General features: G+C 41.2%; 1 protein-coding gene across 1 annotated transcript in view; it reads right to left on the bottom strand.

Annotated features, from left to right (window-relative positions):
* Positions 1–7,283: 7,283 nt before the first annotated feature.
* The window catches only part of SYCP2L (synaptonemal complex protein 2 like), a 32,486-nt gene continuing 21,541 nt past the window's right edge, over positions 7,284–18,228 (bottom strand). The window contains exons 24-34 of the mRNA XM_026064267.1: positions 17,994–18,043; positions 16,851–16,947; positions 15,612–15,700; positions 15,386–15,449; positions 13,017–13,148; positions 12,191–12,312; positions 11,209–11,303; positions 10,256–10,355; positions 10,087–10,145; positions 9,489–9,558; positions 7,284–7,343 (exon numbers count right to left, since the gene is read on the bottom strand). Coding sequence (XP_025920052.1) covers positions 7,284–7,343; positions 9,489–9,558; positions 10,087–10,145; positions 10,256–10,355; positions 11,209–11,303; positions 12,191–12,312; positions 13,017–13,148; positions 15,386–15,449; positions 15,612–15,700; positions 16,851–16,947; positions 17,994–18,043 — 938 coding nt within the window. The remainder of the gene's footprint in view (positions 7,344–9,488; positions 9,559–10,086; positions 10,146–10,255; positions 10,356–11,208; positions 11,304–12,190; positions 12,313–13,016; positions 13,149–15,385; positions 15,450–15,611; positions 15,701–16,850; positions 16,948–17,993; positions 18,044–18,228) is intronic.

Below are 18,228 nucleotides of genomic sequence, written 5' to 3'. Positions count from 1 at the left end.
TGCTGCACATGACCCTGAATAAATGGGAGAGCTTCAAAGGCCCCTGCAGATGTTAGTTTGGTATGAGACACAACTGTAGAAGTGGTGAAGGCAGAGGGAATCAGAACAACTGACRAGATAGAAGGCAAGGCAAACAGTCGAATTCTTCATCTAAGGCAGACAACAGAAAGGTTGCATAGCCAAGCATGGGTTTTAGTCTGAAAGGAGTCCATAACCTTTTGATGGCAAAGCATCCAGTTGACTATCAATGCAGACAGTGTCAACATGCTAAATGTTAAAGTTTGCTATGGCAACCAAACCCACAGAAATTGATTGTCTTTTGTTTTGTTGAAACCTAATTTAAAAAGGAAAAAAATTGCCTTACTTGAAGCTCAAAGGGCTGAAAAAAAACCAAGATGGTCTCACCTTGCAGATCCAGACTGCCAGGAAGGCTGGAAGCAGGTATGTTTTAAATTCTTCAAATCTGTCTTAACATCTTAAATGCTGCAACTTTGAAGAGAAAGAAGCATTGACTTTTAAAACTGATTTTTCTGTAATACATAACACTGTAAATAACACTGTAAATTTTACTATCAGGGGTTTCTTCATTCCCCTTTAAGGCATAAAATTTCTGGGAAATGGGTGTTTAAGACCACCGTTCTTCTGTTCGACATTCTGAAATTGTTTTTAAAAGCTCTTAGGACATTCACCTCGAACTGAGAAATAATCTCCATAACCTTACACACCTCCTCCACTGTCACAGTGAAGTAAAGCTCCCACATGTTTGTGGTACAACTGTTGGGTGTGCTCTGCCCTCCTCATCAGTTTTCCAGCTAAAGCTATGGCTATAACTAAACAGGTGACATTTCTGCATCTCTCACTTGCACACACACAAAATTAGTGTCTGAAATAGGCTGATAGGGGAAAAAAAATTTTTTTACAGTATGCAGATATGCCACATAAGTGATCTAGTCACTTGGACAGCAAGAAAAATAAAAGAATCATACAACATTCTTTCCCCTTGTGAAAGGAATTCAACTGAAAAAGTGTTTTTGAACAGAACTGTTCAACCTCAACTCGCCAGTAGTTTCCAGTCAGTCAAATGCAGAAATAAATTGCATGCAAAGGAATCCTTGACGCCCAGCTCCAGTCACAAAGGAAAATCTAGAAAGCTGTAAGACACCGAAATGGAAAAACATTAAGGCAGAGATGCTCCGCAGCTACAATGCACACCCACAAACGGGCAGTGGTTCTCAGCATCTCTTGCAATCAGACTATCTTAGAAATGCTCACAAGCTTCGCTAGAGCAGTTCTGAGTGCTGCTGTAAGCCCCTGTCCTGGGTGTTACCGTACAGAGGTGGTGCCTAGCATCACAGATGAAAAAAGCTAGTGTTATTCTTGGAAAGAGCTAAGTGCTATGAAAACCAATGGTCACAAAGACGATTCAGTCTAACAATTGCTCACACCAACTTATAGACTTACTAGCGGTTCTGGCAGGTATGCATTCACAGGGCACTTAAAGCCACTTTCAGGAAAAGTGGCAGAGTCTCCATATTTGACTTCTTTGCAGGGATTGCCAGTCCTTGAATAGTTGTTCCCCTCCTTCCATACACATAAACTCTCTTTTTGTGCTATGTTTAGACATAATTCTCAGGAAGTTCTCCACATCCTATCACCTGAAAATGAAGTTTGCTAGGCACCTTCTCACTTGGTAGCGTGCTTGGACCACTCCAGGGAAAGAGTGGAGGAGGAAGCACCATGTCCAGCCTGACAGGCAACAACACAGCTGCAAAGCTGCCTGYGTTCATTAAAGAGACTTTGCTCTACACAAAAATACAACCCTTTCATCAACATCACCAAGTTTCTCTCCTGGAAATGCTTCAAACATTGGGGCAGTGCCAGTCACCTTTTGATGTGCTTTCAGGGTATTGCCTCTCCTCTGTTTGGATGTAACGAGAACTTTTTGCTGTTAGCAGCTTCTCTGTCCCATAGAGCACCTAGATTTAAGAAAGTGCTCATACCTGTGGCAGGCCAAAAGACTCACAGACAAATGACTCCCTTGGTTAGGTGTAAGCATCAGCCAAAGCAGAGACTGTAGATGAGTGTAAGGAACATACACTGCACCAAGATGCCTTGCAGTACTTTTCACAAATCACTCGCAATCTCCGCAATGGTTTCTTACAATCATTTTCCTGAATTTCTTTTGTTTGTGAAGTGGGTTGGCAACAAGTACCGACATCTACTCCAGCCCAAAGTAAACAAATCAATCAAATCAAGTGCACTGTTTTTCTTAAAAATACTCATCTTTAAAGATGTTTAGATACCCGTACAAGGTACACAAGCAACTTTCCTATTTATGTAAGAGTTGCCTTGAATTTAGTTGAACCTACCTTTCATCTGGATTCTTTGAAGAAAATCCAAGTGGACAAAGGTGAACAGCTATATTCACACACAAAATGTTCAGTCCTGTTGATGCTTCAACCTTCAACCACAAATATCAAACACAAAACATAAGACCAGCAGCACTTTCTGCCCTTGCACATGAAGGCTGAAGCAGCCCAATATGCACCAGGACAATATTTTAAAATACTTCCATTTTATTTACCATGAAATAAGACACACATCACAAAGTATTTCTGCCGCTGTAGTTAGCACCACAGTATGATTACCCCTTCAGGCCAGGCAGGAGAACAGCTAGTGGTTTTGTAAAAACTTCTGCACTATCAGATGCCAAGACATGAGAAGAATAGCTCCACAGGTCTAGTGCCTAACTAGTTAGCATTCAGAATGACGTCTGTTTTCCAACAAGATACTACAGTTTCAGGGGGTGGTTATGTTTATCTAACTTCTTGCACCTCTGGCTGATCTGTACTTTCCAAACTTAGATGTGGTGCCCATTGAAATACCATATACCCTGCATCCCTTCTGGCTTAATTTTAAACTAGATTGTACTACCCAGCCAATTGGCACCTTTTTTCTATCACATGACAATGAAGTTGGGAACTCCTAGCTTTCCATACATACCCCCCACTACCTATAAAAAAAAAGTCGTCTTTTAAGCAAAGCTAGTGTTGCAATAACTTCTTTGTTCAAAGCTAGAACTTGTCCATCAGGATCATCCTTTGATTCCTCACCTCCTCCTTCAATTTTCTACCAGCAGGTCCCAGCTGAAAGCAATCTCAAAAGCATAACTTATTTCAGGTTCAGAGTTCAAACAGAGGGGAGGTGTGCAAACATTAGGCCCTGCTGTTTTGTGCTTAGCAAAGGGTATGCATATGTGTGGGGGGGAGGGAAGCAGAGGAAAGTTACTGAGTTTGATTCACTGGTTTGGGATGTTAATAGCCTCCCAGGAAGTTACATTTTCATGCTTTGGGACATGAAGAGAAAGAAAGAAGGTTTGATAAGGTTCTTCCAGGAACATTGCAAAGCTGAACACACTTCAGCAGTCTGATTTCCCTCCTTTAATTCCAGATTTTCTCTCACTGTCTGGCTGTAATTAATGCTTTCTCAGCTCTTACTCATGACAAACAAAAGCCAGTCTGTTATGTGTGACCAGGAAAGGCTCTGTTATTCTGTTGAGTTCCAATATACAATAGCTCCCAAATGTTCCCCAAAACACATCTGTTTTCCAGTGCACCATTTGGAGAGACATAACAACTCTTTTAGAAATGGTTGTATAATTTGCAAAGGCAGAACCTGTCCCAGCCCACACCAATGTGCTTTATTGCCAGCAGGACTGGCTGACCCAAGACCAGGGCAAACACAAACACACAGCTCCTCTGGTCACTATGCCTATTTCCAGCTACAGAGGACCCCCCCCATTTGGTAGCATTGCACAGCCTTCAGGTGGCCTTGCCACTGGATAACAGTAGCTCTCTAGGCCTGTACAGATCATTGCATTTATACAGAACATGCAGGTAAACAAGTACTTGGCATAGCATCATCATCTGAAAGAGATATGGTGTAAAGATACCAGGGGATAACAGAGTTTAATATTGAACTGATTAAAAACTTTAAAAGTATGAAGCAATTATCCTTAACCTGCGCTTCATATTTCACATTTCTTTTTCTGGGTACTGATGCATTCTTTTCACTTTCAATGTCTTAAGCACCCACATCATCTTTATTGCTCTGGCTCAGAAGAATAGGTTGAAAATCGAGCTTTGTCTGTTTACATTGAAAGGAAGAAAATAAAAGAAATAGTGGACAAAACACTCATCAGAGCCTCAGTGAGTAGATAAAGGAAACCTGCTCAGGAAAGATGCCAAAGTCAACCAATTGCCTTCCAAAGTGAAATGTCAGCACAACCCAGTTACAGCACAACGTTGCCAGCAAATCAATTGCAGAAGCCAAAAGGACTTTAGACGTTCAGAGGATTTCAGCTCAAACATGTTGAACTGACCCAACAGTGCCGGCGGTGATAAAAGGCTGACTGTCCAGGACCCCTCTCCCATCCCACACTATCACTAAAAGCAGCCTTTTAAGGTTCAGATCTTTCCAATACAAGGGTTACAAGCAACCATGATGATGATTTTATACAAGTTAGAGATACTTACCTCTCCTTTGCCCAAGCCTTCTGAAGCGTTCAACTCGCTTTCCAAGTTTTGTAGTGACATTACACAAGGATCCAACAATAACAAATGCAGCGTGCATCAGTTTTGTTTCTCTAAATTCTCTGGCAAAGATACTTGGGTGAAAAATGTCCCCAAACTTGTACTGTCACAGGAGATGCAAAAGAGCATCCTACTAACACTGATGAATGATGGGGGAAATGTAGCAAAACAGGACTCATTACATACCTACTCCATTGCACTGACAAGACTTAAATGCTTGAGCTGCTTTAACTTAGAGAATGGTAAAACCATCAAGCAACATCTCAGAAAGATAAAAAAAGTTTCAAGAAAAAAAGGTTTCCCTGGAAACACAGCCCTAGAAAACATCAGTCAGTGCAGATACCTCACTGAAGTAAAAACTTTGACCAAGGAGATGAGTCCTTAAACCAGAGAGGGCTGCCATGGTTTCAAACTTTTTCTTTAGGCAAGAAGCTTGTTGGAGATGCAGACAACCAAGACAAAACCAATCACGGCAACATCCTCTCTGCTGCGGAGCTGGCATATGCCTCAAGGACTCAGGTTATAAACATGGCCTCAGTGGCTTGGCATAATTCAGTATACAAGAGCAGCTGCCATGTAGAAAGCTCCGCTGACTACTTTTGTCTGCTTTACCTCAAGCACCTTATTATGCCTGGTTACATCTGTTGTGCTTGGCCATTTGGTGGGGGGGAGGGGGGGAAAGCGGAAACATAGGCTGTGGTATTCACCCAGGAACTTTTGGAAGGCTGGTCCTAGTACTTAAGGCTGGGAGCAATATATACACAAAGTGCCCTCTTACATTCACTAATGTGAGCTCTGGGTTACAAGAACAAGCACTAGAGCAGTTCAAGCCCTTACCATACTCCTAGGCACAGGGTCTTACACTACGACTCAGGTAGTAAAAGCCTCAAATGGTTATCAGTTTCGGACCTGGTACAGACAGGCAATATGAAGAGATGCTCAGATCACTCAGACTGATGCCTGCTTTGATTAAAGATGTTGTTGATCAGTGATAGCATAATACCATACCAGTGGGACACAAAGCATGCTGAAAACTCCATTACCAGCCTGCAAAAATATACACGAGTGACACACCTTTACTGTACATAAGCAGAGCTGTTCATGGATATTAAAGCTTCACCTGCAAAAAAACACAGCTGTGTTGGCCAAGTTTAACTAGATTCAAATGGCTAGTGGAAAGACTTTGAGCAGTAATGGAAAGATGCATTACAGTTAGGTCACGACGGCCAGTCCTCAGAGAAATGACTGCAAGTTACTTGATATGGAAGTGCAGCTTCAGCCTTCCATGCTTAAGTAGCAGAGAGCAGACTAGCTTGTCTGGAGCTTTGGGAAAGGCAAAGACAAAGAGGTCTTTCCTTTTTAACCAACCAGGAACAAAAAAGCCTACCAAACCTTGATGTGGATGAAGGTGGAGTCCCTTACTTGTGCCAGCTCCAGTCAAGGCTACTTAAATTATCAAGGAAAAATCATGATCTGCAGAAAGTGATTAAGTCATGACAACAACAGATTTTCTGCTGTTCTCTGTTCTGACACTACATCGTCTTTGTGAGCAGAAACAGTTTCAGCTCCCCGAAAGATATTCTGGGGTGAAATAAACAGTGGCAAAACTGGGCTTTTGTTATGAAAGTACATTGTGTACATGGAATGATTCCTTTGATTCCAACCCACACAATAATTTGAGGTCTGTTTTAWAAGATAAGTGGATAAAAACAGAGTGCTTGGAAATGTGCCATGTTCCCACAAATTCATTAAGATGCACTAGCACATGGTAAGTCTGCCACAGCATTAAAGGTGGTCTGTGAAGAGCAACTATAATTTAGAGAATTCTGTTTAAACAGTGCTATATAATATCAACCTCTGTTAATCTTCTGTTCATTTTCAAGGGACCTTTGATGCTTATCTAACCCTAACATTGTTCATTGTACTTTGAGCTCTCCTTGAAGCCAACAGCCACCAGTTTCAAAAACAAATTTCTCCAACTTCGCTTGCCCTTTTCTCTGTAGCGCTCCAAGTTTCTTGCCCCCCACAGCCTTCACTGCAGTTTGCCATCAGGCACCCATTTGGCACAAACAGGCTGATATCCAGTAGCTCTCTCTGCTTGTGCTTTGATTTCTGCAATGCAGAATGGAGTGGCTCAGATTTCAAACCAGCAATTCCCAGGCTGCATGCACACAACAGCACCCACCCCAGCAGCACAGCCCACCCAGGGTACACAGGACACTAGGAAGTACCTTTCATAGGCTTGCGAGGTACATCAACTCAGAAGAAAAGGAGCTTGTTATCCTATGCAAACAATATTTTACTTACAATCAATCACTCAGTGCTTTTACATTTGATAAAGGTATTGATGGATTAGTCAAAGAAAGCCACTATGAATCAATGTGTTAGCTAAACCATGTTTAGATTTTTTTTCCCCCTGAGTTTTTTTTTTTTTTTTTTTTTTTTTGATGATGATATTTAGTAGACCTATCTTGCAATTACTTTGCAGGAAAACTCAGTGTGGTCAGAACTGGACCACTCTGGCAGCACATATTGTTTTTAACAACAAAAAAGGCTTAATAGCATTTTTTCCCCCCGTTTTTCTTTCCCTTTAAAATACATTAACATATCCTCCACAGGACCCAAAGTTCTTCTCTCAGCCACGTAAGAYGTTCAAATGCCGTTAAGATCTTTTATGAATTCAGGGGTTTGCTAGTCAGAAGGAACAATGAACACATTGTTTTCTGCTGCCTTCTTCACTGGGCGTTCATACTGTAGGGGAGAAAAAGAGGTAACAAACATTTCAAAAGTTTATATAAATGCTTATGTTTTATAAGAGAAGAAACTGCAGAGAGCCTAGAAACGCATTTAGATTCGGTTATTAATTCTCAGCTACTGAGCCAGGAATAGGGTGCTGCAGGATGAGCAGCTCCTGTGAGTTGATTGCTCCTTCCTCAGCCCTCTATGCCTTAGAGGTGCATTTCAGGAGCACCTACGGCGAGGGAAAGACCTATAACCCTGGGCGGTCCTGCGCTCATAATTCAAACTGTTTCCTATGGAAAGGCTCAGGATTCCAGCTCCAACACATAAGTAATAGAAGCCCTTGATTTTCAACATCTTTTCTAAAATTCCAGGCCTGATCCACACATCTAAAGTGACTGCAAACACGGTTGTTCCTTTTACACAGGGAACTTTCTTCAGCTCTTCATGCAGCACAGACACGTGACACATCACAAATCATGATAACTCCCCAGTCTTATTGCAGGAACGTCATGGCCCCCAACACCATCAGGTCTGCATATAAAAGCTGGAAGAGCAGCAGTAGCAAAAATACACGTGCATGTATGTGTGTTGGGGTGAAGAAGATAGGAACTAAACATTTCACTGAACTCAATTAACAGGGTATTCAGTTTAATCTATTGATTAAATGATTAAGGCATAAGCTAGTGATTAGACTCTGAACAGTTAAGAGTTTATATAGAATATTTAACTGGGATCCAAGGCAAATGGATAAATTCAGCATCTAATAATAAATTTCATATCTACTACTATAATGGGAATCCATCTTTTTCTGTAGATTTTTATGCATGTAAAATGAACGATTTGGTGCTCTGATGTTCTTCCAGATTTTAGAAATCAAAGTAGGAAGCATCAAACAAAGCTAGAAGATGACAGATCCAAAAAGCAAGCAAGACAAAGCATCCAATATGCTGCTAAATCGCGGAGCTCCTAGCCGCAAGTTGTTGCGGATGCATAGCTCCAAGGGAAAAATGGACAAAGTGACAGAAGAGAACTGCATTGGGGGTCACTACCTACACAGAGACTAGCCTCCAGATGAGGGAATCCTGGAGATATGAATTCAGGAAGTGATGGGAGAATTGTCAGGAGAAGTATTTCTAAATGATGGTTCTTATTCTTATCTTCTCCATTAGGCATCTGCTTTTTGACAACTTTCCCTGATGGTTCCCTGAATAATCCCATTCCTAAAAAATATTAAAGAACCTTCCCTGTGGAAGTTGGTACTAAATAAAAAAGAACCAGCAAGAAAACAAAAAGTTATGGAAGACAACAAAAAGGGGATGAAAAAGGAGGGCCAGGCAACCTGCAGGGGCACAAAGCAAAGCCCCAGCAGCTGTTCCCAAAGGCAGCAGACACTGCCCAGCAGAGCTCTGCTCATCAAAATTACAGGATAAGAGAAACAGCAGATCCCACAGTAGCTGGCCTCTGTCACCCCTATCAACTCCCTCCTCCCAGTGCTGTAGATGGCCAGTTTGGCCAGGGGAGTTGATAAAGTCTCAGAACTTGGTAGCACCTCAGATGAGGTGGGTATAGACATAGAGGTATGGGGAAAAGCACAGCCAGGACCTCAGTGACAAGTTCTGGAAAAGCTGGCAGAAGGGCTGCAGCCTGACATACTCAGTGCACTTGTGCACCAGCATCAGCTCTTACTGCAGAGGGAGACCTGTTTGGGAGCCTGGGAACAGCATCATAAACATGCCACGACCCCTTTTCCATGGAGGGTTTCCAGCTCATGCTGCTGCTGGGTCACAATAATATGGAGGAGAGAGAAATGAGAAGGGCTGAGCTGCTCCTTTCACCCCATGCTGAACAGGAGAAAGAAGGGATGGTGACACCACCGCAGTCTGGGGCTTGTCAGAACAAATCCCACTTTCCTGATACATTAAGACAAGAGGACCTCATGAGGAACTGGCCCACAGATCAGGCAATGATGCAAATGCTGCAGCAGTACAGAAAAGCCTATTGTGGTTATATTCCATCTAGCAGTGATGGACCTTAGCCAGCTGGTGAAAGATTTCCCCTACCAGGACTTCAGTTACCATCTTCTCACTTCCAATACTTATCAGTCACATCACAGCTCAGAAAGCCCACCCAAAGCTGCTGGTGTACTGCACATACCGTTGTATTCTGGATAGTTTCAACAAAACTCTTTGCTGTTTCACCCAGGGCTGAGTCAACAGACTGAATTCTGGAAGAAAGGTAAGTTTAGCTAGTTTGCCTTCAGAGTATTAATACTTACTGATGAAATCTAAGCAAATTGAGATATTTAAAAAAAAAAAAAAAAGAGCCTGAGGATTCACCTTTTTGCAGCTCAGTTGCTCTTTGCCCATCATTTATACCAACAGTATCCTTTCTATTATAGAAAGGATCTATTCACCTTCTCCTGAACAATATACAGATGCGACCAGAGGATGCATCTTGTTCCAGACCATGGTACAGATCCCTTGAGGTACATACTCATTCTGCACAGCTTCCCACACAGAAATCCCTCATTGCTTCCTAGTCCCAATTCAAAACCCTAATGAGACYGCAAAGGCTCTGTTAATGAACACAGAGTAGAGATGCCATGATGGCATCAGAATACTTCAAGTATTCTTCAAGTACTCTTCTTGAATAATACTTCATGTATACAAGTATGAGTACAATTAGTATAATTAGTGCCCTACTTTACCATTAGAGGACTTGTGAGTATATAAGACAGCTGGCTGACACATACCGTTGCTTTTGCTGGTTGCAAAAAGAATTCAGTTTGAGGGCCTGCGCATTCCAGAAGTCCTAAAAAAAAAAAAAGAGAGGGGAAAAAAAAAAAAAAGAGGTCCCAAAAATACCACCATTACTTTGGAAGGGGAACCTTCATGGACTGTCACAAGAGAAGTCATACACACCACTGCATCCTTCTCCAGGTTTGCTAAGACTTGCGTTTCCTTCTCAAGACTGGCAAGCTCTTCAACAACAATCTTTTGGAAGGTTTCCAGCTTATTCAGTCTAACGATGAAAAACAGAAACCAGTTTGACATTTTAAGATGTAATAGCACAAGGCTGCTGACAACCCTGCATTCTGCTTTCAGTACCAAACCTGCCTTTATAGGGAAGGAAACGTCTTTTTTGAACTACACTGGGAAGTTTTGTTCAAGTATTTCAGAGAGCATAAGAATAGCTGTACTAAACTGAAGGTGTTTTTAGCTAAATATCCTTTCTCAAATAGTAGCCAGCAACCGAGGCCTAGGACAGAGTACAGGAACAGAGTTCTCTATTATAATTGATTTTTTTTATTTAGCTCCTATCACAGAAGTCTGACAATCCATAAAGCAAGAGGACCTGTTAAAGGAAGATACCCCACCAGATCAGTGCCTGTAAAGTCCACTAGCTGACATTTGTTTAACGCACATGGAAACCATGTATAGAAATGGGTCCATAACAAAGCTTGAAACATCAACACCCCTTACATTTCTTTCCTTTTTCCTCCCACTTCGTTAAGTAAACCAGAATGTAATTTCCTTTTTACTCTGAAATATTTAGTAACAGAATCTCCTAAGTATAACAGGAGGATTTTTAACAGATTTGGGAACACTGATAACTATCAGAAGACAGTTTAAGGACTGCTTCATCATCCACTCTTAACTCAAGCTTACTTTGCACTAATCCGTTCCTTCCTCCCTTATAGGAAAAGCAGAATAAGTCACAGGAGTGATGATTCTGAAACTCTTACTATGGAAAGGGAAGAGACACGCACGGAAGCTATTTTGCCTTACAGACCATGATAAGCACAGTAATTTACATATCATTCAGAAACTCATGTGAAGTTGAAGGTGTTTTCAGCAAACAGCAGATAGCTTACCTGCACTCATGTATCTGATTTAATAAGGCTGACACGTTCTTCTCAGAAGTCCTCAGCGCATTCTGCGCACAAGTCTCCATCCTTTTGTACCTGGACTAACCACAGTACATGCTGTCAGGGAAGGGCAACAGCCCAACCCAAAAATCTAAAAGTCTTGTTTGCAAAGCGTTTCCCTGAAACACAACCCCCCCCCCCCAGTGGGCTGCTTTTCAGTTTAGCTGAAACCAGTTTAAGTCAATTTTAAATTGAAGCAAGATATCTGGCCACATTAGTTATAATGATCTTTACGTAGTCTGTGTGACTTCAGGACAGGGCTAAGTTATCCCAACCAGCAAATAAGTGAGCTTCACCTATACTATGACACACTGTTAACAACTGCACAAAACCAGGTCTTTATTAGCATCAATTCAGATCAGTATTAATGCAAGCTGTGTGCATTTTAAGCATAACTGACTTCCATTGTAAATGCAACCACCTCCAGCTGTGATTCAAGGATTAAAGTCAAACTTACTATGAATACATATACCATGTTAAAAAAAATWAATTAATTAAAAAAAAAAAATGCTTGCACAACGCTGCTGATACAGTATAAATCTGCTCTGCTTGGTCTCCCCTTAGGTCCCCAGTTTAGGTACGCTATCAATATTCTGGGTTATATTTCAAAAAGCTTTGATCCATACCCTCTGATGAAAGTGTTTAAAATGCCTATACAAATCTGAGTTTCCAAAATATAAATAAGATCCACTAACAAAAAGGAAGAACCTAATTAAAACTTCACTTACAGGTTATTCCTTGCCTTTCCTATAACACTTCAGAGAACATATGGGTTTTTCAAAATACCTAGAAGAGCTCCAGGCTAACAGAGAGTGCAGCCAAAACTCTGCTCTTGGGCATAACTCTAACTTCTCCTGCTGATTAAATGGTGATTTCCTTTCGTATTAGAAAGTGCCGCACACCAAAACACACAAAGAGTGCACATTACCCAGAATAGTTTCTTTAGTTGGCTGGTAAAGCTTTCAAATGCAGTAATGACCCCTGAATCACTGACATCTTCACTCAGTATCTTGGAAAAAAACGTGTCATCCATTTCATCCATTTTCTGGCCTGTAAAAAAGTATAATCCCAATTAGTACCTTGCTAGAGGACTTATCAAAATATAAATACATATACTATTATAGCAAAATGTAAGCAGCAACATTTGCTAAAGGGCTGGAATTTGAGGATTGCTCTTCTGTATATTCACAGGAATGGGAATGAAACTGCCCCAAAAGACTTGTTAGAAAGCAGCACAGAAGAACAGACATGATACCAATCAAATGTGAAGAGCAATGTATTTACAAACAACGAGGCAATAGCACACAAGCACACACACAAAAATCAGGCCAAATTTCCACTTTTTCTCCCCCCATGTCTTCTAGTTATTCAGTGTGAAGCAAGCCTAACGCACTTTCATTCTGAGTTGGCAGTGTCTTGCAGTTACGTTGTCCATTATTTGCACACTTTCTTTGATAGGTCTGGACAATCACTGTTCAGAAAAACTAGAAAATGCTACCACTGCTTAGCAGTTTGAGTGCATCTTGCGGTCAAGGAGCCTAAATTTCCTTGTTCATATCCCTAAGTACATTGCTTTCAATGACAGCACCACACAAGATGTGTTTTCCGCCACATTTGGGTTTTTGGAGACAATGCCCTGCAGGGGGTACCTGTTTTCAACCTTCCATATGACTATGATTTTTACCACCAAAAGAAAAAAACAAAAAACATGAAGATATTTAAGTACTTCACCTTAACTGCCAGCCTAACTTTACCTGTTTTGGTCTCCTTTTCCTTCTCTATTGAATTAAAAAGTCTCCTTGGTTTATAGGAGGTGTCAGAGGACAAGTGACTTGTTTCCCAACTGGAAAGTTTAGGCCTTTTCAAGACAGTGCCAGCTAACATATCTAAAAGAGAAAAGACGTTTCAGAACACATCTGTTTTTTTTCGCATTAGGTAAGTGGCATTACTTACCAGCTCCTCAAGCAAAACCACCACGGAGCTGCCAATATTGCAGAAGAGCAGGCAACTTCACTTGAAGGTTCAGCAACACACTCTTCCATGAAAGGACACAAGACTTCATCAGCAGGTCTCCTCCCTTGCAAGGGCAGGCCACTGCATTGCCTAGTGCTATGTAGATAGCTGGAAAGCCACCATATCTCCAGCTTAAAGACAGTTTGGTCCTTGGCCCCCTCGTCTCACCAGAAAACTCTTGCCTGGCTTCTTCCCCCTTGTGTTTTCCAGCCCAAGCTTCACAACCTGTTTCTGCCCATTTGTTCCTGAGCTAGTTTCAGCCACATACCATAACGTTTCTGCATAAATATATCAGAGGGAGAAAAACTAATTGTCCTTAATGACCTTTTTTCCAGCTTCACTAAGGTTGCCATACAGTTGTTTTTAACCCAGCCACATCCACTTTTCCTTCCATGTCTGTAATCTTTACCTGACAGATTTTGAAGATTTTCTTTATTTCCCTGGATTTCCCAGCCGCCACAGAGCAGCACACAGAGGTCGGCTGTGTAGGGCACACACAGCAATGCAGACGTGCAAGCGTGGGCCACAGCCTCACMTTTTCAATGTCTTGAAGGTAAGTTCAGTCACCCCCCATGCTCTCCTCAGCACCTCTTCCAACCTGACTTCACCCTTTTTGACTAAGGGGAGCCAAACCAAACTATATTTTGGTCAGGGCGCCAAAAGGTGGGTGGAAGAAAACAGAGCCCTCCTGCTTGGTGTACATGGGCTGCCTGAAGCGCATGCACTGAGGTGGGGAATTGTCAGCATCCCCTGCCTGGCCGGGTGCAAGCAGCAAGGGGCAGGTGTTGCCCAGCAGCCTTGCCATCCTCGGGGGCTCACCACCAAAAATTCACCTTCTTCAGAAACATTGAGCAGGAGGCAGCAGCCCATAATTAAAGATAATTTGCAAAAAAAATAAAATTGAAAATCCCCCTTGGGTCTCATTGTCCGCTTGCATGAACTCAGCAAGGGGGCTGTATTTGAACAGCTGCCCCCTGGGAGCCTGCAGAGGGCAGGACACAGTGAGGTGGCAGAGCCCAGGACGCGGAGGTACAGTTGGACCATGGTGAGCACGTTGAAGCAGCATCCCAGAAAGCTCATAGATTTAGGGTTCATGGAGTAAGTATTCAAATGCAAACATTATCTGCACCTGAAACTTCTGAACATAACCTTACTTCTGCCCTCACATAGCATCAACTCCTCTTCAACTGTAATATTGCCCAGTAAACGGTGATAAACTTAAAGTCATAGCATTTTTCTTCCCCCAAATTAAGCCAAAGCATTGGTACTGTGAAGCATTCTGCAAACGCTCAATRGATAAGAGATCTGTATCTGGAATGTGAACATAGCCACCTCACAAGAAAGGGAATGCTTTTGGCTGAGCCCAGAGCTTTAGTAACTCAATGCACAGACACAAGAACAACTTTAAAACAATCTCTCTCAGAACTAGATTAGGAGCAAGAATATTAGTGTGAACATAATGCACAAGAAGTTCGTTGCTGCTCGACTTCTGAGAAGCTCAGTTGTTTCCAATCACAAAAAGACTGTACTGCAGTTTTGAGTTAGTTTGTGCAAATTCAGTTTTCATTAAAAGAAAAACAAACAAACCAGAAAAACACACCCAGACCCTTAAAGGCCACTGTTACTTCAAAAACCTGCAAAAGCATCAGTGCACATTGCCATTTACCAAATGCTTATATGATAGTCTATCTCTATATTCTCAGATATAAAGGCAATGACTTTCAGAACTTCTTTATATTTAAACTTCATTGCACTTTCAAGTCATTAAGAATTAGTTTGGGGGTTTCTTCTTTTACCTATTTCACATGTTTACTCTTAGGATCACTAGTTTGTGAAATCCCACCTCTTGATAGCTACATCCTCTGTCTCTCTGTGATCAAGGAGAGGATTTAAGACAGTTAGCAAGGAATTCAAGAAGGTATATAAAAACATCATACCACATACACTGCCACAATATATAAAACAGAGAAATGGAAGTTATTTCTTATGCAAAAATATCTTTAGGCATCTCAAAGCTTAGTGCCCACTTTTCTTTGAAAGAAAATGRCAGCTCAGCCAACATCCCTTTCTGCCTTTTAACATCTCTTGCACGTTATTGAGACTGACATACCCGAGTCCTTACGCTTAAACATTTCTTCTTCTCTTGACAATTTGCCAGATGCATCAGGAAACTTCTAAGGAGAGAGGAGAGAAAAATAAATTTTAAAAAAAGAGAGGTAACCCTTTGACAGCTTGTCTGCAGCATATCTAAGTCAGACGATGCACTGCTTCTGGTTTTCAGATGAGAAGTAACTGGACCACAGGTTTGAAAGCATTTGAAGTACTGCATACCGCACCTGTGTTGGCTTCTCTTCAATATTGGAATAGTCCTCAGCAGAGGCATTAAGTGATACTGGATCCCCTTCTAGCTCCGAGTGTGTTTCATCTGCATGAGAGATCAGCCAAACAATGCAGGCAATAAATGCTGTATCAATTAAAACACTGAGTTTAATACCAAGAAGAGGAAGGAAAAAGAAAAGGAAACAAACACTATGTTTTCTATTGCTTCACACATACAAAGGGAAAAGACAATGTCTCAAACTCAGTCCAAAGGCCGCTTTATTTTTGGCTGCCCTTTAAGATCATTCCTTCACCTCCCATTGTTGCTGCAAAGTTTAAGTCTGTGATATTGCATTTAACGCTACCTTATTTCAGTACAGATGTTCTCAGAAGAAAGAAATTGGAGCAGAGAAAATGGACTACTACAACATACTTCAGAGTACTGTAATACCCAGGAAGTCAAAAGCAAAAAATAAACAGCCTCAGAGTACGCACCAGAGCAAGAAGATAGACCACTTAATTGTTGGTGGAATAGTTTTGTGGGTATTTTCATAACATCACTCTCAACAGGTTTGTGTAGCTTCCAACTGGCTGAGGAAGCACAGATAGTACTGCAGAAGTTTATAATAGTGTAAATACTATATGCATTTTTGCTCACACTGCAGCTTCAAATATACTATAAAAGAATTTGACTATTAACATTGCAGAAAGGAGAGAAGAATCCTTACAAGTTCAACCAAACCACAGTCTGCATCTGCGTTCAGTAACTGCTTTACAATGTAAGAAGAAAATTCTAATTTCTAGGCATCCCACATCTACAGGGTGTTTTTGTTGTTGTTGTTATTTTATTTTTATTTTTATTTTTTTTAAAGACACTAATGTTAATGCTCTGAGGGATCTTTTTGTTTCCAAGGCACCAAAACTGGAGCTTTGGGTGCGGATAACAGATTAGCCTGGACAGGGATGGTAGCATGACTGTGAACAGAAGGAAGCCCCCTGGGCAGGGAGCTGACAAGCCACCCTTCCTCATGAGGCTGCATGATTTAGGCACCAGATTGCACAGCCCTCACCCCCCGGCTAATGCTCTCCCTCTTCAAGATGCTTTATCCACAAACATTACCCAGCTTCATAGCCATTACAAGAACTATCACACAGCAGAATGTTTATGAAGGTGTGATGGAAAAAGGCAAATTTAAAAACAAAACCCCATTAAAACAGCTTTTCTAATACATTGAACAAGAATCAAAGAGAAATACCAGCAACTTCCACAGTAGGTAAATCATCTCCCTTGGCATCGGATGTGCCTTTTTTCTTTAACGTTTCCTTCTGAGCTCTTGGCCTTGAAACTCCCAACTGAAATAAAACCAAGTCCAAGTAGGAATTTTATTTAAGATTTTTTTTTAATTTAAGCTTATTTTAAGTACTTTACTAAAATACTGAGACTTTTTTAAAATATGCTTAACACATACAGATGGCCATCTCTAATGCTGAAGGAGACTTCTTCCCTGAAATTAGATGGATACCAAAATATTCCCCTTTAGCCAGTAGAGTTATATAGTGGAAGAAATTCATGAGCAGAATCACAGCATTTTAGTCAAGAAAGATAAGAAAAGGCTTTAGAGGGAAAAAGCTCTTAGTACAGCTGCCAGGTCTACAGTGATTCTCCAAACTTTCTATATTCATGTGGAAACCACTTCATGGCATACAACATACAGTGCTTACTAGCTGGACACTTGGAAAGTTTGGTACTGTTAAACTGTATTTTCCTTTGCTTGATGTACAGTCCTCTTATCATTTCTCCTCCCCCCAGTATAATTCATGGTTAGCTTTCTGAAAGCAGAGAAGTTCAAAGCATGAGCCAGGGGACACGTGGGACCCTGACAGTGCAAGACCTGAAAATTGCCACCAGGACATACAGGGAAGACCAGGACATTTCCCAAGGCACCAGCTGGCAGGACAGCCCTAGAGGAGAGGGTAGAGACACAGCACGATAGGACCTGACTAGGATTTTTACAGGTATTTGAATAAGCTACTCTGGCTCTAGATAACTGCCAAAGAGTTAAACTTGTTACTGTTGTGACATTTACTTTAGGTGATGTGGAKGTAATTCCACCAAGCATGCCAGGTCCTGCCCAGTATGTCACAGAGAAATATAATAATGGTTTAAGAATAATTTGCTTAGGGCTCGTGCATGGTTGTTTCTATAATGTACCCCATGCTCTGCTAAGACCTCCTTATTTCTCCAACTTCTAGTAGACCAGTACATTCTTAACAACATTTAGTTGGTTAAAACATTTGAGAAGAAAGATAACTATTTAATTTCAAATCGTTTGTACATGTGTGTTTTGCATATGCAATGCTTTGAATTCTAAAGCACAGTAAATATTACAGGTCCTTACTTTCTTTGTCTGGTAATCACTGCCACTACTTGCAGAAGACACTGGAAGCACTGCAAGGAGAAAAGTTTTCCTGGTTACTGACAATGTAATTGTGTGCCTTATCCACTTAAGTTTGCACCATGGCTAAGAGTAACTTAGTTTTAAAATTGATTTTCTGTGCATTTACAGGAATAAACTTCACAACATGTGTGCTGAGCTCCAACAATTCCTTCTTACAAAGCTCCCAAATGATGCA

This window comes from Apteryx rowi, unplaced genomic scaffold, assembly GCF_003343035.1.
Source record: "Apteryx rowi isolate R43461 unplaced genomic scaffold, aptRow1 scaffold_212, whole genome shotgun sequence".
Taxonomy (NCBI): Eukaryota; Metazoa; Chordata; class Aves; order Apterygiformes; family Apterygidae; genus Apteryx; species Apteryx rowi.
Note: the sequence above shows the minus strand (reverse complement) of the source record. Positions and strands in the feature narration are given on the sequence as shown.